The sequence below is a fragment of the Petaurus breviceps genome, unplaced genomic scaffold, assembly GCF_028583685.1.
Source record: "Petaurus breviceps papuanus isolate PSGF00001 unplaced genomic scaffold, PetGlider_PUasm1.0 441, whole genome shotgun sequence".
NCBI lineage: Eukaryota > Metazoa > Chordata > Mammalia > Diprotodontia > Petauridae > Petaurus > Petaurus breviceps.
In genome coordinates, this window is record NW_027186335.1 from 262,589 (window position 1) to 288,145 (window position 25,557).

At 40.5% G+C, this 25,557-nt stretch overlaps 1 protein-coding gene across 4 annotated transcripts in view; it reads right to left on the bottom strand.

Moving 5' to 3' along the window:
* Positions 1–25,557, bottom strand: part of ARHGAP39 (Rho GTPase activating protein 39) — a 418,348-nt gene that overhangs the window by 60,842 nt on the left and 331,949 nt on the right. For all 4 annotated transcript variants that reach the window (XM_069100947.1, XM_069100944.1, XM_069100945.1 and 1 more), the window contains exons 5-6: positions 23,151–24,564; positions 588–1,149 (exon numbers count right to left, since the gene is read on the bottom strand). In XM_069100947.1, coding sequence (XP_068957048.1) covers positions 588–1,149; positions 23,151–24,564 — 1,976 coding nt within the window. The remainder of the gene's footprint in view (positions 1–587; positions 1,150–23,150; positions 24,565–25,557) is intronic.

A 25,557-nucleotide genomic window follows, 5' to 3' on the forward strand; every position in this document is an offset into this window, starting at 1 on the left:
TGCCCTTCAGACCTTGACGAGTGAGAGCTCCCTCAAGAATGATTTGAACAAGAACCAACAGACCCATTATGGGCTTCTTGAGGAGGGGATAGTTCATAGATTCTTCTGGACTGAGACACATTATTGTAACATTTCTACCCAACACACAAAGGACATAGATTTAAGTCATGATACTTACTAGCTTTATGACCATGGACAAGTTACTTCACCTTAAGATTCTTTCCTTATCTATAAAATAGAACTAAAAATACTTATACTGTCTAATAGTGTCATTGTGAGAAAATCTTAAAGTGCTATAGAAATATGAGTTATTATGGTAAGCAGAAGTGACTTAATGCTTCTATACATACTTGGAGTTTCAGTTACATAGGAAACTGCTCCTGCTCCCAAGCAGGGCACCAGTAATGAAATGCCAGCATCGAATACCTGCAGTTTCAGGGCTACTCTATATGAGGGTTGGCAAGAGGTCTGTTCTGAGGACATGGGGATTATAGCAGTATGAAGATGTCAGTTCCAGTTTCTGCATGGGTAGCACTGAGGAGAGAAAAATACCAGTAAAGGTCAGTCAACACTAGATGGCACCTTACCTTTGGTGTCATTTACTGGATCCATGTGCCGATATATGTAGCCTTCCAGATAGGAGTGAAACTTGGGGGTAGGTGGGAAGAAAGCCAAGCAGATAGCCATGAGCTCCCAGCCTCGTGCCAGGCTCTCATAACGGAAATTTTCTGTAGTCTGTCGGCAGAGTTGGATATAAAGCTCATCCCGTAGACCCTGCATACTCCAGCCTTTGGTGGCTACCTCGAGTGCCACACTGAGCTGATCCCCCTTGGCCCGCCGATCTCCCATGTACATCTGGATCAACTTGAAGATCTCACAGGCTTCCTTCTTCACATTGCGGTCACTGGTCATAATCATAGGCTTCTTGATAGACTCACTGCTCCAAGCTAGCATGTTGGCAATAGACACCTTCCTCCTGAAGAGGCCTTGTGTGTGCTTATTGAAGTGCTTTGAGGCCCAGTTTTCAATGTCTGTCTCAGAAGATGGCTTGCGTAATGTGAAGGTGGGAAAGACACAGCTTGCACTTGGCATCATGTTCCGGTTCTGTCTGCTACTTTCAAACTGGGCACAGGCGCCAAGGTCCTCAGACTGGGTGAGAAATAACATGTAGAACAATATATTAGTTAAGTTATGGGGAAACCATCAAATGAATTCTATTCTCCTAGCGTGTAATCAACATGCTATTTACTAGGTAGCCCCTAAACCCACACAGGTCCCAAAAAGCACAATATGTTCAAGATTAGAGAGACAACAACTTAAAATCAAGATAAGCAATGTGAACATAGTGAAGACCATGGAAGTTGTTTTTGGTTTACCCAATAGGGAGAAGAAAGAATCATTATCATCATCATAAGTCAATTAACAAACATTTATAAACTACTTAGTAGCTAACGTATACTGACTAGGCTCTGGTAATAATTTTTTTGGCTAGATCTATAATTCTATTGGTGTAAATAACTCTCAATGATTAAATTCCTTCTACTAATGCAAAGTGGCATCTGCAGTCTGACCCTACCTGAAGCCATCATGATGGTCAGTTTGACATGGATGACAGAGAAATGAGTGGCTCTCTTTTTTATTTTGGTACTACAAAAAATCAGAAATACTGGTATCTTAACTGCTAGAAATGTTAAAGACTTGAATATTTTCATTACAGACCAGTAATGTATTATAACAAAATTATAAACAGATCTCACTTGTAGGAACAGGTTTCATACTGTTCTTTGTCAATGGAACTCTCAATTTTAAGTCACATAACAATGTGTTGTGGACCAGTATGAGGAAATTTTTTTTCTTAAGAGCACTGTTTTCCCACAGTGAGGGCCTAGTTTAGATTTTGAGATTAACTGAAATAAGAGATAAAAACTGAGAAGCTACTAATATATGAAGGGGCAGGTAGGTGGGGCACTGGCTATGGTGGTGGACCTGGAGTCAGGAAGACTCATCTTCCTGAATTCAATCTGGCCTCAGATACATGCTAGCTGTGTGACTCTGGACAAGGTACTTAACAGTTTACCTCAGTTTCCTCATCTGTAAAATAAGTTGGACAAAGAAATGGCAAACTACTCCATTATCTTTGCCAAGAAAATCCCAAATGGGATCATGAAGAGTCAGACATGACTGAAAAACTGAGCAACAATATATGAAGATAAAAAAATGGAAAACTCTGAGGTCATTGGAAATTTTCAGTTAATGAAATGGATATAGACTAGATTTCCTTTTTAGTTCGGTATTTTAACAAGCATTAATTTTCTCTCCCTATCCTCCCACCGGAAAATATAAAAACTTGACTTTGTAAGAAATATGTATAGTCAAGCAAAACAAACTGTCACAATGACCATATAAAAAATGTATGTCCCATTATGCATGTTGATTGAGTACATCATCTCTGTCCAGGAGTGTGCTGATAAATGTTTAACAATGGACTCAAAAAACATGCATGCACAACACTCTTTTAAGTTTAAGTTGCCTTATTAATGTTTTCTCCACGACTTTTCCTAAGGCTAGACAATTGAATAAAACAATAAATCAAACTGTGGTTTGTAGCATTTGCTGATTTCTGAAGTGTAAATGCTCATTCTAAAAACTGAACAAGCAGCTCTTGAGAATTGGCAGGAGCTTGTTTCAGCACACCTCTGCCTCTGTCTCAGCAGGGTAGGTGGCATTCACTGATTCTGGAATGGTGCTTTGTCACTGCATCGATCCAAGTCAAGTCTTTTAAAGCTGTTTGTCTTTACAACATTGTTGGTATAGTGTTCTCCCAGTTCTGCTCACTTTACTATGCAACAGTTCATACAAGTATTCCCAGGTTACTTTGAAACCGCTCCTTTCATCATTTCTTATACTGCAGTGATGCTCTGATTATACTCATATAACAAAATTTGTTCAGCCATTCCCCAGTTAGTGCCCCCTCTTAGTTTACAGTACTATAAAAAGAGCTGCTACAAATATTTTTATTTTTGTTACAATTACTAATAATGTTAACAACTCATCAATAAAGCATTTGTTATGTATGTAGTATAAGTTTGATCTCCATTTTACATAAGAAGAAACTAAGGCTTAAAAAGGCAACTTGTCCTTGGTATTACAGGTAGTATCAAAGCCAAGTTAATTCCTCTTTTTATTACACTATGCTACCTCTCACTTCTAAGAGTCACTACATTTCGATATGAACTCACACAATGTTCAACTTCTGGCTTTTATATGTCTATTGTGGTGGTGGTGGTGGGGGTTTGTGAGGAGGAAGGATGTTACCTTGCCAATGAATTATCCAGCACTCTTATCTTCCCCTCTACTGAAATACTCACCTTTGATATTTTTTCTATCAAGTACCTTAGAGAGAGAGAACACAATTCCATGCCAGTCTACAATGACTTTGTCACTTTCTGAATTCTTTAGAGCACTTAATATCTATGCCACCCACATGGCCTGTAACCTTACTATGAATGACTATTTTATGGTAAACATTTTCAGAGAAGGGCCACTAAGAACATGGAATTTATGTCCTGTTTACAAAAAGACTGAAGGTCCTGGGAATGTTTAAGCTAAAGAAGACTGAAGGAGATGTGATCACCATCTTCAAGTCTTCCAGGAGGACTGTTCCTGGAACAGGCACAGTACTTGTTCTATTTAGGAAGAACTAGGGTGCAGCATCTTCTACTCCTCTGGTTCAGTCTGTATCCTGACAAGAACTTACTTGGCAGCATCCCTAACAAAGGGCCTTATAACCTCCATTTAAGATATCCAGGGATAAGGAACTCATTACCTAATGAGGCAACCCACTCTAATTTTGGACTGCTCTAATTATTACATTGACGTCTTCCTGCAGCACTGCCCCCACTATTCTCAGAGCTGCCCTCTGGAGCCAAGTACAAATCAAATGCCTCTGCCACATCATGACCCTTTCCATATGACAAGGCTATGTTCCTATACCTTTTTTTCCTCTTTCTAGACAAAAGCATTTTCAGATTTCTTTAACACATATATGTAAGACACACTAGGATCACTGATTTAGAGTTGGAAGGGACCTCAGAGATCATCTAGTTCACTCCCCTAATTGCACAGACAGGAAACTGAGGCCTAGGGATTTTAAGACCTTTTCTAAGGTCACTGTTAGAGGTTAATTTGAAATTGGGTCCTTTGACTCCAGAGCCAGAGATCATTCCACCATATAACATTGCTTTTCAGTTCCTTCACCATGCCAGCTGTCTTTGGATCTACTCTAGTTTGTCAGTATCTTTCTTAAAATGTGGTACACTGAACTGAACCCAATATTCCACAACATAATACTATTAGACTTTGGCTTGATACAAGAAAAACTTTTCTAATAACAGACTGCTTAGGGATGTAGTGAGCCCTCAAGCGGAATACGGGATTACTGATGAGGTGGGCAGGGACTTGGATTAGATTACTGTGAAAAAGTATTCCTTTTAGGGGAATTATATGTATTTAACTATATTGCTGTATATGTGTTGACTGTAAATTCTAGAGGGGTTCTCGGTGAATATTTTCCTAATGGGAGAAGAAGCAATGACTCAGTCAATCTGAACCCAAGGGAATGCATGTGGACCCTTGCTGAGTGGAGAGTTGAAGGAAGTTGGAAGGAATGACCTTGCAAGAATATAAGAGAAGCCAACCACAGGTACCTATTTTAAAAGGAAAGAAAGATGAGCCTGGACTTTTTTCTTCCCAAGGCAGTAAGTTAGTGTGCTACCACCCTTGGGGACTGCCAAGGAAAAAGCTAGTTTGGACAGGGTAAAAGAGTTAAGGAACAAAAGTACCCAGGTGGATTGGGGTCTGGTCAATCTCCTTTGCTTTGTGTCTATTTTCTCATGATATGCTCTAAGATCTTGACAACCTGAAGATTCTATGTGGATAGGCCTTAACACCCCCACTCTCAGCTGTTGGAATTCTGAAGGCAAGGACAAAGTCTTCTATTTGAAAAATTCCTGAAAGAATGGTATTAATAGAAACATAATAAAATGTAACCTCAGATCATCTCAATCAGTCTTTCTGCGTGGATGACTGATCTGGGAATGCTGGACAAGTCCTCTGCTGCCTGTCAGACCAACAACTGTGACTGAGCTGGGCTGCTCCAAGGTCTATAGTTTAAAAAGTGCTGAAGGAGTTGTGAGTGAAAAAAGTTTAAGAAGCCCTGACTAAGAGACAGAAGAGACTACAGGAACTATTTGAGTCACTTCTCATTTGAAGCAGAATCCTCTTGACAGGGTACCTAGTTCCATAAAAAGACCTTCAACGGTAGGCAATTCTCTGCCTATCAAGATTCTAGATCTAATGATTTTTTGCATAGATCTAATGATTAGGAAGTCTTTTCTCAAAGTGAGCCAAAATCTTCCTCTCTTCAACTTTCACCCATTACTCTATGATCTACTTCCTCTAGAGCTGAGCAGAAAAAAATCTATTTCCATTAGTATGTTAGAGAAAACATGCTAGAGTGAGAAATGTACAGAATTAGGAGGCTAATGTGTGACCATAAATAACATTTCCCTCATCTGTTAAATAGGTATAGCAATGCTTACATTATCTAATTTCCCAGGTTTTTGTGAGGAAAATGGAATCTTAAGGTGAAAGTGAAATGCGTACTATTAATACAATTAAATAATAGCTAGTATTTACATAATGCTTTAAAGTTTACAAAGAGCTTGACATGTTATTTATTACAAAGAATGTAAATATTGTCTTCCCCAGTTATTAGTGTTCTTGCTCTCTTAAAATTACATTGGATTAGTTTGTTTGTTATATGATTACTTACCTATGTATATGTTGTATCCCCCCAGTAGGATGTAAATAATGTAAGAGGAAAAATGATCACCACATCTCATAGAGGATATAATCCTGTCACCAGTCTGGCTAGATTGTACAGTTATGTAAAGGGAAACAATGTAAAGGGAAACAAGCCTGGAAAAGTGGGTCAGAGCCAAGCTGTAAAGGGTTTTAAACATCAAATAGAGAAGTCTGAATTTGATCCTAGAGGCAAGAGGAAAGCTCTGGAGCTTCTAGAGCAGGGAACAGACATGCACTAGAGGAATATCACCCTGGAAGTTGTGTGAAAGGTGTAGTAGAGAAGAGAGAGCCTGGAAGGGAGACCCTTAGAGGTGAAGTGATGAGCATCTGAACTAGAGCGATGACTATGTGAGTGGAGAAAGTAGGGCAGATGCAAGAGATTTTTTGAAGGTAGAATGGATACAACAGCAACTGACTAGATATAGGGAGCTGAGAAGAGTGAGGAACAGAGTTGGAGTTTGCAGCTCCAAAGTTGGGATCCTTGAAGATTAGAAAGACAGTAGTGCACATGACAAATAGGGAAGTTAGGAAGGTGGCTTTTTTTTTCTTTTAAAAGACAATGAGTTCTGTTTTGGAAATGTTGAGTTTTCAGTGTCAATAGGACATCTAATTGAGAATGCCTAAAGCAATTAGTGATGTGGGACATGAACACAGGAGAGAGACTAGGGATATCTATATACTTATATCTATACACAAACATATATATGTGTATGTGTGTATATATAATGAGATTCAACTGAATAGAAGTGATAAATGAACCCATGGAAATAAATGAGATCACGAAGTGGAAGAAGAGAGAGAGAGAGAAAAGAAGAGTGTTCAGGACAGAGTCTGGGTGTTTATCTATAGTTAAGGGGAATAATTTGGATGATGATTCTGATAAAGAAGTCTGAATGGTCAGACAGGAAGAAGGAAAACCAGGAGGCAGCAAGTTAATGACCATTCTATTTCTGTCTTTGTATAACTAATATTTATATGCCTTGCACACAGCAAGTGACTGGTAAAAGTTTCTTTTCATTAAAAAAAAGCTGTACTTAAACCTTTTATTTAACATCACATTCATTTTGGAAAGCACTTCTCTCTGCTCTCCTATCCACGAGTCTTTCCTTATAATAAGGACAAGCAAAAAACCAAACAACACTGTATCTGACATCAGATACAACATTTCACACCCATTTTTCTCCCCCCCCCCCCCTCTTCAATGTTTTTAATCTCTTTCTCAAGGTCAAGTTTGGTCATTATAATTACACAATGTTAAGTTTAGATTTTATTATTTGCTAAATTTAACTTATCCTTATTAAATGTTATTTTACCATATGTAGACAATCAGCCATCATTGGTATATATGTACACAGGGATTCTAACTCACAGCAGAGTACTGCCACATAGGTAAGTGGTATAATGTATAGAAGAGTGAGAACTATGAGTTAACAGTTTCCTGCATCTTGCTTTCTCAACTAAACCTGAAGCTCCTCCAGTACAGGCAAGAACCCTATCTGCAGCTTCTTTTGTATCTCAGTACCTAGCACAATACTGTACACACAAGGACAAGGGGCTGGACCTATGCTTCACTGATACACACAGATAAAAAAAATAAAAAACTTACTTGGCCAGTGTGGACCTGCTGGTTTCCCTGAAGCAACATGTAGTTTACAGCGTTGCCTAGAGTACTAAATTAAGAGACTTGCTTAGGGTTCCATTAACTACTATTGTGTGTCAAAGGCAGGACTTGAGCCTATGCTCTGAAAACAGATTTGCATCCACTCCACCACACTGGGCTCTCATGTACACATAAGTGGTATAAGAAAGAGATTGGCTAGATAAGTAATTACAAATACAACACAACAGATTACCCAAGAACCTAACAAATTTGCATTCCCAACATATACTAGTTGAATTCAGAGCCATCTTGTAAGATTTATGCAGCCCTGTCTTATTAATGGGGTGTGTGTGTAGACATGTTTCATATGGGAAAGTGAGCACTAAGGGGTTTTGAGCCCTTGATCCCATAACTTACAACTTCCCTATTTTAAAATCAGAGGCCCTGGCCTGAAAACCGGCTCTGCCCTTCATAATTTGTGTGTCCTTGGGCAAGGTTTATCACCATTCTGTCTGTTCCTCATAAAATGAGGGGGTTGGGCTAGATGATATCTAAAGTTACTTTCTGGTTTTGTCACATTGCCTTATAACTGAAAGAATGAAGGTCCATTTTTAACCCAGTCATGAACAAATCACACTCCTGTCATCATTAATTACTTTTCAAAGTTCCTATTCAGTTCTGGCCTTTTCATTATGAATTCCTGAAAATTTCCTATTTTATTAAAGATCTCTTTTTTCCCTGGTAGGATTATACTCAGTTTTACTGGATAGGTTACTTTTTGCTATAAGCCTTTATTTTTTTGGAATATTGTAGTCAAAACTTTCCTGTCCTGTAGAGTGGAAGCTGCCAAGTTTTGTGTGACCCTGAGTGCGATTCCTTGGATCTTGAACTCTCTCTCTGGCTGTTTACAGTATTTTTTCTTAGACACAGAAGCTATGGACTTTGAGTATGATGTTCCTGGGAATTTTGATTTGGGGGTTTCTTTCAAAAGTAACTAATGGATTCTATTTTCTCTTGGTCCTCTGGTTCTAAGAGATCTGAGCATTTCTTTTTCGTGATTTCTTGAAATATGGCACCCAGGATTTGTTTTTTGGGGGGACAAGAAGGTCGTGATTTTTAGGTAGTTTGAGGATTCTAAAATTATTTCTCCATGACCTGTTTTCTAGGTCACTTGTTGATGGAATATACCTTACACTTTCTTCTATTTTTGTAATTATTTTATTTTGTTTTAATATTTCTTCATGCCTTATGAAAGTCATTGCTTTCTATTTAGCCCATTCTGATTTTGAGGGTGTTCAATTCTTTGGTCATGAGTGCTATTTTAGAAGCTAGTAAAGACTATAAAAACAAAGCTCCAACCACAACTGCTGGGCCATTAATAATTAACACTACATGGATTCTCCTGCCATCCAACTGTTGACTTTTCTGCTTTCCACCTGACAGTTGTACTTACATTTGCTTCTAACAGTTGCTGTCCTGGGACCAAAGGCCTCATAGACAACCCAGGGCATTCAGTATGGAGGCAGCAGTGGAGGGGGACATTTCCTGCTTGCCAGAGGCAAGCATGAGCCCAATACTCTGTACTGCCTACAAAGGGAAAAATGAAATGTGAGGGGGAGCAGGGCAGACAGACCTTTAACAAGGTGGCTCCTGCCAGCAAGCCAGGACTTCTGGAAAGCTTTCTTCTCAAATAACATGGAAAATGAGCAGTAATAACTCAATTCAAATCACAGGGTTTAGAATTTCAAGGGATTTAGAGTAATCTAGTCCAGCAGTTCTTAACCTAAGGCTCATGAACTTAAAAAAAAAATTATTTGATAACTGTTACTTCAATATAATTGGTTTCCTTTGTAAGACTATGAATTTTACATTATGCATTTAAAAACATTATAATGAGGAGACCAAAGGCTTTGCCAAACTGCTAAAGAGGTCCATGACACAAAAAAGGTGAAGAAGCCCTGAGCCAGTTCAACTATTTTCATTTTTTAGACAAGGAACATGAAGCCTAGAGAGAGAAAGTAATTTGTCCAGTGTCATGCAGCTATTATTTCATGGAGTTAAGATTCATATTTAGGTGTTAGGACTCCAAATCCTCTCTGACACTATGAACTATATCCTTCTTTATTTGAATGAGTGGGGAGGGGGAGAAGAAGGCTACAAGGACACCCACCTATACCTTAAAATTGTCTGTTCCTCTTCTTCCTCTTATCCCCAGGAGAGAATGACCTTAGCATCATTTTATGTCTAACTCTGGGCAGTGAAGCATTAATTTTTAATCAAATTCTTCTTATACTGGTGCAGTTGAGAAAGGGTGTCTTGATTCATTTGGAGACTGGGGCAATTTCTGGCTCCTGATATGGAGGGCCGATGTCAAGGACTTGACATGTTACCCATTGAAATCTAATGAAGCATGAAACTGCTTTGGTCCTATGGGGAGTAGTCTGTGCTATTCAAAGGCTATGGACAGTCTGTGACAGGGAACTGCAAAAGGGAAATGAAGGGGAACTGAAGAAGAAAAAGGAGGATGCCCCAAAATAAAAAGCACTCAAATATTCTTGAGTGCTTACTCCGTGCTCAGCACCACCATCTGGCAGTCTACTGGGCAGTCCAGAAAAAGTTCATTCCACTGTGACTTACTAGGAAGCAAATCAAAGAGTAGAGGGATTACCCTATATCTTTCATGAGACACAGTGCCTTCATCAGCTGGGTCTGGAATTCAAGTCTACAGAAAGAGACCAACTACCACGTTTGCTCCCTGAGCCCCCAAAACTGAATTCTCACCTTGGAAGTAGCAGGTCCTAATGAACAAAAAGGTATGACTGAACCTGAGAATGCAGAAATGCGGAGTATCCATATTGTACGGACCTTACTTTCAGGCTGGGCTAGCTGATGCTGCAGAAGATTCTTCAGGGCTGAACAATACAGAGCATTCACATCCTTACATCCTTGTGGGATCCACTCCCAGAAGACTCCCCAGGGCGGCAGAGTGTTCACAATGGCACAGGCCCAATTGCCAGAAAGCTCTGGGGACTACACAATGCAGTGTGTTCATACTGGTGAAAGCCTCACTCCCTGAGGGCTTTACAATGCAGGGCATTCACACTGGTACAGGCTTTGCTCCTGGAAGTGTTTCTCAGATCTAGAGAACAAAGTGTCCCTACCAGCAAGGGCCATACTCCAGGAGGCTCCTCAGGGCGTGGAAATAATCCTTCACCAACCTCCCCGCTAAAGCCTGCCCCTTTTCCTTCAAGAGTCCAGACCCAGAGTTCACAAAAAACATGAAGGCTGAACTGCCTAATCTGAAAACGTTCTCATCTGCTCAAATCCCTGTGACATCTGGCAGGAGGAAGCTCCAGGTTTGACCTCCTAGGTTTATTTCCCTCTTGGGTTCTACCAATGGACTTTAGGTCCACACTTCCTCAGCTCTATAAGTCAGATATGTTTGCATCTTCCCATATAAACACTGTGTTTGGATTTCAAACATTTTTTTCTACTCTTCTATCTAAAAGCTCTATATAATCTATGTACCTCCTTTTCAAACAGTAAGTACTCAAAAATACCTGCTAAACTACAAGACTTTCTTGAGGAGCCCTGAAAAGTAGCATTGTGGATAGAGAAATAGTCTTACTGCCAGGAAGATCTGGGTCTAAGACCCTCTTGCACATACTGCATGTATAATCCTGGGCAATTCTCCTCAGTGTTCTGGCCAGCTCTCTGAGACTGGAAGTTGTAGAGGAGGCGCTTTCCTTACCTGAGAGTTCCCTCTATTAATGAAATCATGGATCTAGTACTATGTAGCATTGAGGTTTACAGAACATTTTTTCTCATCAAATCTTTATAAATCAGATAGTACAAGTATTCTCATTTTATAGATCAAGAAAAAGAGCCTCAGTGAGGGTAAGAGCTTTGACCAAGATCACATAGGTGCTAAGTGTCAGAGCTGGGATTCTAAGCTGGGTCCTGCTGACTCCAGGTACAATGCGTTTTTTACTACAAAATCCTAGGCTCAGTCTTTCTGGCTATGATCAAAGACTGTTAGAGCTATAAGAGATGGCTACCAAGGTCACAAAGCAAACTGGTATCTAAGTTATGATTTGAATTAGAAAGGTAAAAAAAAATGCTTTGCAAAATCTGAAAGAGAAGGGTGTTATGAATAAGAATACTGGGGAAGGCTTTGTGGAAGATGGAGCAGTCTAGTATATCTTCCAAGGACTGGTAGGCATTCAACAAGCAAAGAGGAAGAAGGACATTATAAGCAGAGGGAACAGTGTGAGCAAAGGCTCTGATATGGGAAACACAAGGCACATTAGAGAACTGTCTAGCTAGGCGGGAGTATATGAGAATGGAGGGGAATTGTATACGATAAGGTGAATGCTTCATGCTAGGGGAAGACAAATAACTTAAATAACACATATGTCACTGCCCTTAAACTGATCACAGACCTAGGAAGGACACCTGCAGTCATGTAACTCCTGCTAGGGAGCCATGGGGAAAATGAACACAGATGGGTATGATGCAAGAAAGGCTCATCCTTCTGAGCTGGGCTTGGGCCAAGAGAAGAAGAACTTGATAGATTCAGCTTGTTCCCTTGGAAGACTGGCCCACAATTCCCTAAGGCAGAAGGGTAGCAGTGATGGCTTCTGGCCAGAGCTGGTACAATGCTTTGCCTTTCATCTAAATGGCTTGAACACAATAGCTAAAAAAGGTCAGAGGAGACTGTGGGGGTAGAGATTCAGTGCTAAAAGGTTAAATGACTCAACTTAAGTCAGAGGCCAGCTCTTGTCTATGGCTGAGCAAGCAGCTGACACAAGCCTTCTTCACTTTTTCTGCTCATGTCTGAAACACAAAGCTAGTCTCTCTGTCAGAAAAAGGCAATCAGACTCTTCATGTTAAAGAAATAGCTTTCTGTTCCCTTGTAAAGGAGGGCTTTCTCTTGGGGTTCTTAGGAAGGAAGGAAGGAAAGTTGGAAGGAAATAAGCATTTATTAAGCACCTACCATATTCCAGGCATTATGCTAAGTACTTATAAATATCTCATTTGACCTGCACAACAATCATGGGAGATTGGTGCTATCACTATCCCCATCTTACAGTTGAGAAAAATGAGGAAGACAGAAGTTAGACAAAGTAAAGCTATAACCTGGCTTGGCTCCTGACTTTCTACCTCTACCCCAGTGGCCTTCTGTGGCCTCTTCCTCCCACTGGTGATTCCTCTTTGGGACTTCAGTTTGAAGAAGTCCTCATGTCAGCTATGCTCCACACTAACTAAGCTCAGCTTCTGACTCTCCTCATTACTACCCCACATCAATGCCCTTCCCCCTTCTCCTTTTCAGTTCCTTTTTGTGTTTTCTTAAAATCTAACATTCTTGAGAGAAGGGACTGTCTTTTTTTTTCTTTTTTTTTTTTTTAAAGCAATCGGGGTTAAATAAATTGCTCAATGTTACACAGCCAGTTATTTTTATGTGGGTGCCAAGTATCTGAGGCCGGAACCGATCCCAGGTCTCCCAACTCTGGGGCCAGAGCTCTTACTCATGGGACTGTCTTTTTTCTTGCTTGTATTTGTATTACCAGCACTTAGTACAGTGGCTGGAATGCAAGTTAGGGTTAATAAATACTTTATCTAATGTCTAATCTAAAGTTGAGGAGTTACTAGTTTATCTAAAGGCAAGATGCAGCCACAAAAAGTTTTTGAGGAGAGGTGAAATAATAACACTGTCGGGATCATGACTCAGGAAGATTTTGTTAGCCGTGTGAAGAAAGATTAGAAAGAAGAGACCAGATTCAGGGAGACCAATAAAAAGGTTACTGCAATAATCTAGGAAAGAAATGATGAAGTTTTGAACTAAGGGAGTGGTAGTGGCTAAGATAAAGGGATGCAAGCACAAGATGTCACTGAGGTAGAATTGATAGCACTTCACAACTGATCCCATATGGTAGGTAAAGGAGATGGAAGAGGCAAGAATGGGGAGGAAATAGTGCAAAGTAGAATCAGGAAAATAGGAAAAGCAAACACATTTAGCACTACTAAATAAAAAAGTAAATAAAGGCAAAGCCAGAACTTTGGATGGTTATCAGGAGACAGAGTGAACATTTTTTTTTTTGTATGTTTGGCTCTGCTTTGTTACAATATGCAGAATAATAGGCTTTTATGATTTTAGCTCTTATTTGTATGTTTATTTTAGATTCCCTGCTAGGCACAGCTCTGCGGAAGCTAGTGAGGCCAAGTCCCCAACTAGGAATCCAGGTGCCAAGGTTATCCCATCACCATTACCACAAGCCTTCGTTGATTAAAATTAATCTTACTAAATTTGGCCCATTATTCTAGTCTGCTAAGATTCTTTTCAATTCTGATATCAAACAATGTGTTGGTTATATTTTCAAATTTTGTGTCATCTATAAATTTGGCAAAGACCCATTCTATGCTTTCACTGAGGTCACTGCTAAAAACGTTCAGTGTCACAAGGCCAAGGAAAGATCCACAAGACTCTCAAATATAAGTGAGAAAGCAAGAAAACCCTGGATTTACTACTCACTAGCTATGTGAGCTTGGGCAAGTAATTTCTCTTCTTTGAACCTCATTTGTAAAATGGGAATAGTAATCTTGCACTACCAACATAAAGTTCCTTCTCAGTTGTCTTTGATGTATAATATTGCCTACCTTCACATACCCCCTAACCTACTTGGTGACCTTATTAGCCCCCACAGATTTTGATTATTATATCTATGCTAATGACTCCCAGATCTACATATTCAGTCCTGTCTCCCTCTTAATATCTAGGTTCACATCACCAAATGCCTATTAAACATTTCCAACAGAAAATTCCACTGGTATATCAAACTCAATATATCTAAAACAGAACTCAAATCCATTCTTCTCAAAACCACCCTTCTTCAGAACCTATTTCTGTTGAAACCACCACCTACTTTTGAGTCATCCAGGTTTGTATCCTCAGTAGTATCCTTGAATATTCAGGTTCCTCACCCAACTTATCAAATCAGTTGCTAAATCTTGTTTCTACCTACATAAGTGATTTTCCAAAAATCAGGTCTAACTATGCTATTCTTCTGACCACGTTTCTCTCCTATTTCATAAAACTGAGTGGCTTCCTATTACTTCTGGTAACAAATATAAACTTCTGCTGGGCATTTAAAGTCCTTTATAATCTTGGCCCAACCTACTTTTCTAGTCTAATTACACATAATTCATCTTGATGAACATTGTGATCCAGTTAAAACTAATATTACAATTCCTCATATAAAAAGCATTCTATTTCCTGTCTCTATACCTCAGCCCCAGTTGTCCCCCTGTCTCCCCATTGCTTTTTAGAATCCTTGGTTTTTCCATTATGATTAAGTTCAAAGTTCAAATATCAAGTTCTTCATGAAGCCTTTCCTAATCTTCTGAGATGTTAGTTTTAACCCTGCAAATTATCTGGTAAAGAGTGTGTGTGTGGGCAGGTAGGTGGTATAGAGGATAAAGGTCCAGGTCTGGAGTCAGGAAGACCTGAATTCAAATCCATCCTCAAACACTTACTAAATGTACGATCCATGGCAAGTCATTTAACCCTGTTTGCCTCAGTATACTCATCTGTAAAATAAGCTGGAGCAGAAATGGCAAACCACTCCAGTATCTCTGTCAAGAAAATCCCAACTGGGGTCACAAAGATTCAGACATGACTGAAACAACTAAAGAACAAATAGGTAGTTAGGTAGGTTGTTTCCCTTGAGAGAAAATAAGCTTCTTGAGAGAAGGGTCTTTTTAATTGTCTCCAAAATTTTTATCTTTGGCACCCAGATGTTTGTCAGTCTCACACAGTATTAGGTACAATATTTCTGTTCAGTGACCTCCTGAATGATGATGAGCTTGCAAGCAGAACAGGATAGAAGTGAGTTGCAAACTTTGAATGACAGGTTCTTAAGGAGGTCCTAACAGAGAGAATCTTCTGGTTATTGCATGAAGGTACAACAAAGTAACTTACCAAATGGCTCATCTCAGAAAAACAAAATCATAGACTTTTAGAATTAGGCTGTATATCTGTCTCTATGCCAACCCCTACAGGAATAGGAATTCTCTTTATAACACTCAAGCTCAACTTGAAGATCTCAAGTAATGGGGAACCTACTTTTGCCCAAGACAACTACTCTATAGTTGAAGGTTCTTTTAGGATGTTTTTACTGATAAGCAGTCAAAATTTTATTTTCTGAAAAGTCTACCAATTGTTTCCAGCTCTTTCTTCCTAGGGCCAAGTAAACAAAGTTTAAACCCCCTTCCACATGACTGTCCTTCAAATAATTTAAGACAGTTATTGTGTTCCCCCCTAAATCTTTTCTTTTCTAAGAGAAATACCCACAGGGCATTCAGCTGTATGCACCTTAGATGACTTTCTTTGTATGCTATCCAATATATCAATATATTTAAAAAATGTGGCATCCACAACTAAATACAAACTTTGGGGTATGGTCTATCAAGGAAAGAGTACAATTATCAAACTCTAACTATATAAAAAGCTGTAATTATCAAAATAATTTGGTACTGAAAAAGAAATAGAGAGGTTGAGCAGATCAGGTAATTAATATACAGAAGCAAATGAAAATACTAAACTAGTATTTGGTAAACCCAGAGATCCCAGCTTGTGGGTCAAGAACTCACTAATTGATAAAAACTTGGGAAAACTGTAAAGAAACCTGGCAGAAATTAAGCACAGACCAACATCTCACCCCACATACCAAAATAAACTCAAAATGGATTCATGATTTAGACATAAAGGGTGATAATCTAATCGTCATATTATAGCATGGAAAAAAATTACCTGTCAGATCTATGGATAGGGGAAGAGTTCATGACTAAATATGAGAGGGAGCTTTGCTAAGATGATATACGTAAAAAAATAACTTGTAACTGCTCTTTTTGCAGTGGAAAAGAAACAGAAACTGAGAGGATGATCACCAACGGGGGAATAGCTGAACAAATGATGGTATATGGAAATGTGATGGAATACCATTGTGCATTAAGAAATGACAAAGGGGATGATTTCAGAAAAATCTGGGGGAGGACCTGAATGAAGTGATGCAGAGAGAGTGAAGGAGAAGAACCAGGAGAACATTGTACACAGTGACACAGCATATTATAAAGATAATCAACAGTGAAAGATACAGCCCTATCCTAAAGAAGCCTTTATTGTTCGTCAAATAAACCACTCACTTTTTAGGTACATCTTTGGCTACAGCTCTTCAGTTAGAAAGTCAGTTAGGCAACAATTGTGCTAAATTCTGGAGGTTCAAAGAAAAACAATTATAAAAGCCCTCAAAAGGCTCACATTCTAATGAGAAAGACAATGGGTAAATGGTAAGTATACACAAAATAAAAACAGAATAGATGAAAAGTAACCTCAGAAGGGAAAATAAGAAACCAAGAGGAAGAGGTGAGAAAGTTTCCTCATCTATAAAAAATGAGATGGAGAAGGAAACGGCAAACCACTCTAGCACCTTTGCCAAGAAAAGCCCAAAGGGGGTCACAAAGAGTCAGGTATGAACTGAAACAACTAAACAATAAAAGCAAAAAGGTGTTAGGGATTTTGAGGAGTTTTTTGAGTAGAGAGATGATAGGATCAGACCTGTACTTTAGAAAAATTGCTGTGGCAGCTGAGTGGAGAATCGATTCAAGTGGGGAGAGAAGTAAGGCAAGGAGACCAAAGGATCAGCAAACTATGGCTCTTAGGGCACTAGCTACTTTGTAAGGTTCAACAAGCTAAGAATTTTTAAAAAACATTTTAAAATATAAATATAATTAAATTTATTAATATATCATTAAAGTCATAATTGAATTATGTAATATATAATATAAATATAATAAAACTTTAAAAATATCAAAACCACTCTTGGCTTGTTACAAGGGCTGATGGAAGCAAGATTTGGCTGCCAGCTGTTGTTTACCTACCCCCTAGTCCAAGAGATTGGTGATAAGGGCCTTTACCAGGGTGGTTGTGGATTGAACAGAAAGAAGCGAATGCATATGAGAAATGCTATAACATGAGACTCACTGAGACCCCAAATTTAAGGTCTATACCAGGGACCTAAAAACATAATGATAACAAGAACTCATATTTTCATAATGCTGTAAAGGTTACAAATAATTTAACTCAAAACAAATCTACAAAGGTGAAACAATTATTATGTCCATTTTAGAACTGAGATTTAGAGCTGGAAGGGACCTTAGAAGCTATTTAGTCCAACATCCTCATTTTACAGATAAAAATGCTGGATGACTTGCCAATGTAGTAAGTGACAGAGGGAAGATTTGAACTTGTTTTCTGACTCAAGTGAGGGCTGTTCCTAGGACACCAAGATGACATGAACTATCCACAGTGACACAGCTAATGCCAGAGCTAGGATTCAGATGCAAGTCTCCTGACTCCAAGTCCAGGACTTTTTTTTTTTTTAACTAAATCAGACTGCTTAAGCACAAATGGCCCACAGGGAGCAGGGGAGAAAACCTTTAGCTGAGCTAAAATCTGAACCTGTCATTTAAGGTGCTTTCTCCCTGCTGCCAGACCTAGGCCTACTTCTCAGGGAACTTCATCTTTATCACGAATCACTTTGATTGATTGCTTTACTTTTCTGCTCAGAAACCTTCCATGGTTCCCTATATTAATAAAGTCCAGAATGACATGGTGAGGGCGGGGAAGGAGAAAATTTGAAACTCAAAAGGTATTAGCCTAATGGATAGGCTAGGTAGTCATGAATAATAATGCTAATTTTTTAAGTGTAATTGGGAAATATTTAATGAAATAAATAAAAATAATTTTAAAAAAAGGAGCTGTCATATGGAAGAGGATACATATGGATACATCTGTATCCAGCTTGGCTCTCTAGGAGGAAAAACTAGGAGCAACAGATGGAAACCAAAGAGAGGCAAATTTTGACTTAATGTAAAGAAAAAAATTTCTAGAGCTCTTAAAAAGTAGAGCAGACTTTTAAAATGTAGAGTAGACTACTTAAAAAGTAGAGTAGATTCTTAAAAAGTAGAGTGGGTTCCTTTTACTAGGAAAGAGAAGGTTGAATGGTCCCTTGTGGGAGATGCTGAAGGGTAGAATCTTGGTTGGGAATTAGTTGGAATAGATATCTCTGACCTTCCAGCTATGATTTCTTGTGATTTTATGAAGCTCTCTGAGCCTCAGTCTCATCATCTGTAAAATGGAGAGTAAAACACTTGTATTATAAACCTTATATGGCTGTTGTGAGGAAGGGGTTTTGTAAATCTTAAATCCACAAATGTTAGTTATCATTAATACTCTCTCTACAAGTATAGACTAATATCTTAGTAGCTTAATGAGTTGCAGAAGACAAACATAGTTTTAATCTAGTGATAAGCCTTTTTATAGTTAGCTAGTTCAATGCACAATCTATTGTTGGGGCCATACTAAAGGCTTTGAAGACATAGATAGAATAACTCACATTTCCATAGTGCTTAAATTTTACCAAGTGCTTTTTCCTTAAAACAATCACAAAGTTGGGAGCTGCTTCAAAGATTATATAATCTAAACTGTACCTTAAAAGTAACTGTCTCTTTTAGCACCCCTGGTAAGTGGCTTTCCAGTATTTGTTTGGAAAACTCTCATAAGAGAACTCCATGTGGGAATTTGAACTTGAAATCTGCCTCTTTGTAACTTTTACCCAGTGCTCTCAGTTCTCTTGAGGTGCCCCAGTCATGCTAGCTTCATTCCTGACTCGACTTCCTCTATGGACTTTTCTAACTCCTCACCAGCTGTAGAAATACCTGGTAATGATTTTTATTGAGACTGCACACTTCTAAAACCTCCAGCTCTTTTTTTAATTTTCACATGAAGTGTTGTTTAAGCATACTTCACCCACCTTAAATTTGTGAAACTGATTTCTTTGACTATACTTTTCTCTATTAAATTTCACTGTATTAGTCAAATGTCCCAGCCTGTCAAGCTTTTTTTGAATACTATCATTTAGCATGTTAAGCTAAATGATAGTACCACAGCATGGTATCATCTTCAAATCTGATTAGTATGCCATCTGTGCCTTTAGCCAAGTCATGGATAACAATGCTAAACAGAATAGGGCCAAAAATAGATCTTTGAAAGACCACCTTCCAAGATGAATGGTAATGATGAAACAGGTTCAGAACTTATATAACTTGATTAGGATCACACACCTTGGAAGTGTTGTGGGATGGTTTTCTGTCTCAAAGGCTTCAAGTGCATTCCCTTCATCATGCCAGTAAATTTTGTATCCAAGTTTATCTAAAATTTTCCATAAGGTATTTCAGAACTGTCATTCACCACACTCTAGGGCCACAGATGAAGGCATTCAATAACCAGTAACATTCAGTTCAACAATTATTTCTTTCTCTCTCTAGTATGAGGGCAATATTTCCCTGTGGGACTCTTCCTCCCATACCTCTGGTACCTGTGTTAATAAGGGGATACATATAATCATGAAAAAAGAGCATCCCTTGGTTTTCAGCATGGCTGTGACAATGTGAGAAAAGAGGTCCCATGTAAACAGAAACTCATGTTCAAAGGCTTTTTGTTTTAACCCCTTAGACTCCTCTTTCTAGAATTTCTAAGCTGATAAAGTTAAAAAAAATTAATGGGTTGTGGGAAACTAGTGGGAGGGGTACAATTTAAAGGCTACATCTCTGTGGCCCACCAAGACCTCAAGCTGCAGCCTTGTAGTATGCTTGATCAGGTATGACTTACAGCTACATTTCTTAGCTCAAGGCAGAAATTCAGTTCAACAGGTAAGAGATGCTGAGGGCTGGCCCTGAGCTCAGGTTCCCAAATCTCTAAACCAGTCCAGTTCATTTATTGGCCTTATCTCCTGCATGTAGTTCACTGGTTCCCATTTCTAGGCTCTGGGAGGCTTTTTACATTTTGTTTCATGTTTGTTACGATTAAAAAATGCACCACATATTGGCTCTGGTTACAACAGAGATCGTGTGATGCTTGTTGTCAGGGCAGGGATTGTCTCAGTCCTCAGTGTCTTCCTGCTGATAGAGCCTATGATTCTACATGGCACCATCTTCAATTGTTGTCTATTCTCTCTTACTGTCTCATATCTAAATCAATGATGTGACCCCTGGTACCTGTGATCTCTGTCACTGGCAGTTTAACATACTATTATTAGGATCAAAGATGAAAGGGACCTTAGAGGGCCCAGACTGGTTCAGTGACTTGCCCAAGGTCACAGAAGTAGAGATAGAGCCAGGATTTGAATCAAGGCCCTCTGACAAGGTCCAAGTTGAGTGCTCTTTTTACTATGCAGCTGGCACCCTAGATCCTGGCTCAATGCCACACTTCAGGAATATCTATCTGCCTGCTTTACCTCCAGGGCTGTGCCTCTAAATGCCCGTGAGCAACTGACTCTCCTTCTGTGGTTTTGGCCTTCATGCCAAGCCCCTTGCAGCTTCCCTGGATCACCACCTGCAGCTCTGTTCTGGAGCATCACTTCTTTGGTTGAGTGTGCTCCAATATTCCACCCCCATGATTCTTTTTTTACTGTGCCTAGGTGCTTCTAGTCCTAACTTCCTAGTCTGACTCCATTAATGCCATTTTCCTCTAGCAAAACATAAGTTCCTTGAGGGCAGAAGCTATTTAATTTTTGTTTATGTAAAACTAATTCCTAACACAGTGCTTTGCATATAGTGATTCTTACAAAATAGGAAGCTAAGTGGCATAATAAATTAAGCACTGGTCTTGAAGTCAGAAGACCCAAGTTTATATCCCGACTCAGACACTTATGAGCTATGTGACCCTGGGAAAGTCATTGAACCTTTCTGAGCATCAGTTTCCTTATTTGTAAAATGGGGATAATAATAGCAACTCTCTCACAGGGTTGTTGCAAGGATAAAATGAAATAATGTATGTAGAGTACTTTGTAAACGTTAAAGTGCTATATTAATGCTAACTATTATTAATTGATCTAATGTGTCTCAGTGTAACACAAGTATAACACAGTGTAACAACAACTTTCTCTATACCACTATAAACTACTAGAATGAGAATCCAAATGTACCATTCACTTAGTTAAGTCAGCAGCTAAACACCTCTCTGATGAAATGAATTTGGCAGGGACCATGAGTTCAGTCATTTGGAGAGTGGGAGTAGGTGGCAAGGATCTCTGTTGTCTCTCTTAGGTATCAAGTTTTCTAAGGCTGGTGGTAGTGGTGGTGTAGCTTTGACACCTGGGTCCTGGTCTCATTAGTTCCCATAGAGCTTTGCTTGCAGGGAATCTAGGAGACTAGGCACATTTACAGATATATTATGCGCACGAGATGGTTGTTTAATGGCAGAATGAGGTGCTGGCTTCAGAACCCTCTTTTTGTACACACTGGCAATGAGGCGGGGTTAAGGAAACAGGTGGGAGGAGCGCTGAGGCTAGTAGAGCTCCATGTGATGGCTGTATTTGCATTTCAGCCTCTGGGTGCCCCATGGGACCTTTTCCTGAAAGGCCTTGGCACTACCATCTGCATTATTAATTTCTGGAGTAAGATGGAAATCAACTTGGTTAGGGAACTGGAGGAAAGACTCTGTTAGCTCCACCTTTGGCAAAACTGACTGGACACTTGACAGTCAGATTATATATCCTTTACTACCATAAGAAATATCTGAATCACAGACTCATGGAGTCTTGAGTTATCTAGCCTAACCTAGTCATACCTGAAGAATAATATTCCTTATGGAAGCTTACAGAGAAGGAAATAAGCTATAGAATATCACTTTCTAAAGCCCCAGGAATTTTCTCAAATATCAGCAGGGCTATCGCATCACTTTCAGCCCTGCTGCCCTTCTATTTGGCATCACCACAGATGTTAGGATCATAGATCCAAGCTCGAAAGACCCTAGAGATGAAGAAGTGGAGGTCTACAGAGATTAACTGACTTGACCACTTAAATTGTTCAGTAGCAGAGTCAATATTCAAACTGAGGTGTTTGGACACCAAAAACAGTGCTCTTTCTACTCTTCCACATTAAAAAAGGGGCCCACGAGGGCCCACCATGGCTGGTAAATGTTTGAGAGGTAGTTTGCAGAGATTAGTACTGGCCACACTGATGATCAGCAGATATTAAACCTTTTTGTTGGGCTAGGGTCAAGGTTCTTGCTACTCTTTCCTAGCACCCAGGAAGGCTAACAGAATTTAGCGTACAACTCCAACTGTGGGTGTATGTGTGGATATTCTATCTGCCAACACAGATCATAGTGTCTCTCTGTCTCATGAGATGGTTATTGTGAATTAAAAAAAATAAATCCCTCTGTAACCAACTTCCCTCCTGGTGATGAGCCTCTTTGACTTTAGGCTGGTCCTCAGACCAACAACAAGACACAGTCTATTGCCAGGGCTTTACTAAGACAACTTTCTAATTTGGTGGCACCTGCCGGAACTTACCCTCCTTTGGCACAGTTTTGGAAAATGCAAGGTGACATTCAGACAGTGATTAAGCATCTGAGCGGTGAGAACACAACACTGAATAGAAACACACAGGAAGCTCTGATAGCAAACGATTGCTCACGGGACCTCTTTCCCAGTTTGCTCAGCTCAGGGGTAGGTGGAGAGCACCCCTTGAAAGTCTGGGCAGCTTGTCCACTCAGGGTGGCATGGTTTCTATGGGACCTACTCTCCTTTTCCCTCCCCTGCCTTGGTTTCGTTTGGAGGATTACCTGAGATGGATGTAAGTACGGTTCTGGAGAGGCCAGGTTGGTCTGAACAGAGACACTTTTCTCCAATAGAATCTGTGGGAATCCCAGCTTTTCAAAAGTGTTTCTCTTCCAGTGCTTGTTTTCTTGCTGTGCCAAAGCCTCATCCTCACTGAATGCACGCACTACAGGTCCAGGCATGGGGAGGGGCAGGGCTCCATCACTCTCATAGCCAGAACCATCTTTCTGGGAATCCCAGCTGCTACGCTGTTTCATATGATAGTGTGCCTGCTGGGCTTCCCAGGCCAGTCGGGCTTGTGCCAGGAAGGGCTCAGGGAAGCCTCGCACCATGTCTGCCTCCATTGACTTGCTCTCTGTACGGCTCATCTGGGGGCGGCTAGGGCCTGACAAAGGTCGGTCTTCACTCCCAAGCTGCTCGCTTAGGAGGTCCCGATCCCCTGAACCATCAGTCGAAGAAGTATTTGGGTCTTGTGAGAGAGAAGGCTTCCTGCTTTTTCTCTTTCTAGTGCCAGGGGAGTAACCTGTTGAAGACATAGTGTCCTGTTGGCTAGACCAGGACATGGAGTCCTCCCCATGAGGAAGCTGGGAAATAGGCTGTCCATGCCGGAAGTCAGACCCCTCCATGCTGCTGTAGTCTCCTGACTTAATCTCTAGGCGCTGATCCCTTACAAGGCAGGGGCTGTGCTGTAGGGAGTAGGAGCCACCAATGGGGTTGGGGGAGTACTTGTGGTGTAAGCCTGTTTTGAGCTTGGGGCTGGAGCCAGACTGTTCCACGTAGACTAGCTGCCGTACATACTCTTTTCCTGCAGGGCTATACTCCAGGCTCATGAAGCGGTCAGTGCATTTCTGTTTGGTGAGCACCAGCTGCTGGTAGGGAGAGTTGGATGTCTGCTTGGGTGACTGAAGGAAGGGGTGCGGCTTTCGGATGGGTGATTTCTGTGGGGAACCTGCCTTGTAGCTTCCACTCGCTTCATACTGCATGTCAATGGGGGGCTCATCATAGATGGGGGCTTGGTATTCCATGGGGGGCTCCTCATAGAGGGGTGGCTCATAGGCATAGCGGGGTGAAGATGGCTGTGATTCACTTGAGTGCTTTCGGTGTTGGGACTGGAGAGGGGAGCAGAATGAGTCACGGTCCCCACGGCCCAGCAAAGGGGAGCAACTTCCAACATGCTCGGCCCTCTTCAAGAAAGGTGATGGCTTCCTCTCAGGGAAGAAGACTGAGTTGTCAGGCTCTGGTGCAAAGGTTTGTAGGTTGGGGGACTGCTGACCACCTGAAGGCCTCCGGGAGCGGGGCCCTGGCTGGTTGTCTGTGGGGTAGTCATTCCCCTGGTGCATAAGAAAGCTTGGCTCCCTATCTGTCACCTTGATGAGCATCCGTTCTTTGGTCCCCGTATTCCAGCGCAAGGATGAGGTCCTAGGTAAGAGAAAGAGAAGTACAGAGTTAGGTACTGGGGTAAATAAGGAGGCAGACAAGTAAGTGGGTAATCCACAGCTTTTCTTAACACCCACAACAATCAGTGTTTGTTCCACCTTTGTAGCCCCCATGTTTCCTTTTGTACATAATAGCAATAAATAGGACCCAAATGTAAACAATGAATAAGGCAACAACCCTCCTTCCCCACAATTTCACCTTTGGAGCTCAAATATAAAACAATATGCATTTATTTATTAGGTGCTGCTACATGCAGCACACTATGCTCAAGGATACAATGAGGAAATAAGATGTAGTCTTTGCCTCCAAGGAGCTTATAACTCAATAGGGAGGCCAAGACAGGTGCACAAATACATGGTAGCAGGCAGAATGTCAAAGAAGTCCAGATATGGTGCTGAGAAACATGCAGAGGGAAAAATCACTCGGTAAAGGCCCACCAGAACAGTCTCTGCTCCAGGATTTATCCTGGTCATCCTGCCATTGATCCTGCAGCTCCTGTACCTTCTATCTCATACTTTCAGAGCCCTTGCTCTGGAGAAGCTGAGCTGCACGGCTGTGGCACTTCAGCCCTAGGTCATGTTGTCCTGTGAACCCTTTCTACCGAGTCACCCCAGATGACAGCATCCTTTCTACCTCTTTCCTGACCTCAACAGGTGTGCCCTTTCGCCACCTCTCTTGCTCTAGAACTAAAATCAATGCTACAACAGCTTCTGGTAAAGGTGTATCAACTCAGCTAACCCCCTCTGTGACTTGCTAGATGAAAACCCTTCCTTGACCACAAGTCTCCTCTGTGTATGGTCTGCCCACTAAACAGCTAGCTCCTGAAGAGGAAGGGCTATCTCACTTCTGTATTTGTATTCCCAGTGCTTGGCAAAGTGCCTGTCACACAGGAAGCACTTAATACATGCTTCATTCATTAATTCATTCACTCATTCAGGATGCCCCCTTCTCTAGCTCTTTCCCCACTGGGTGATT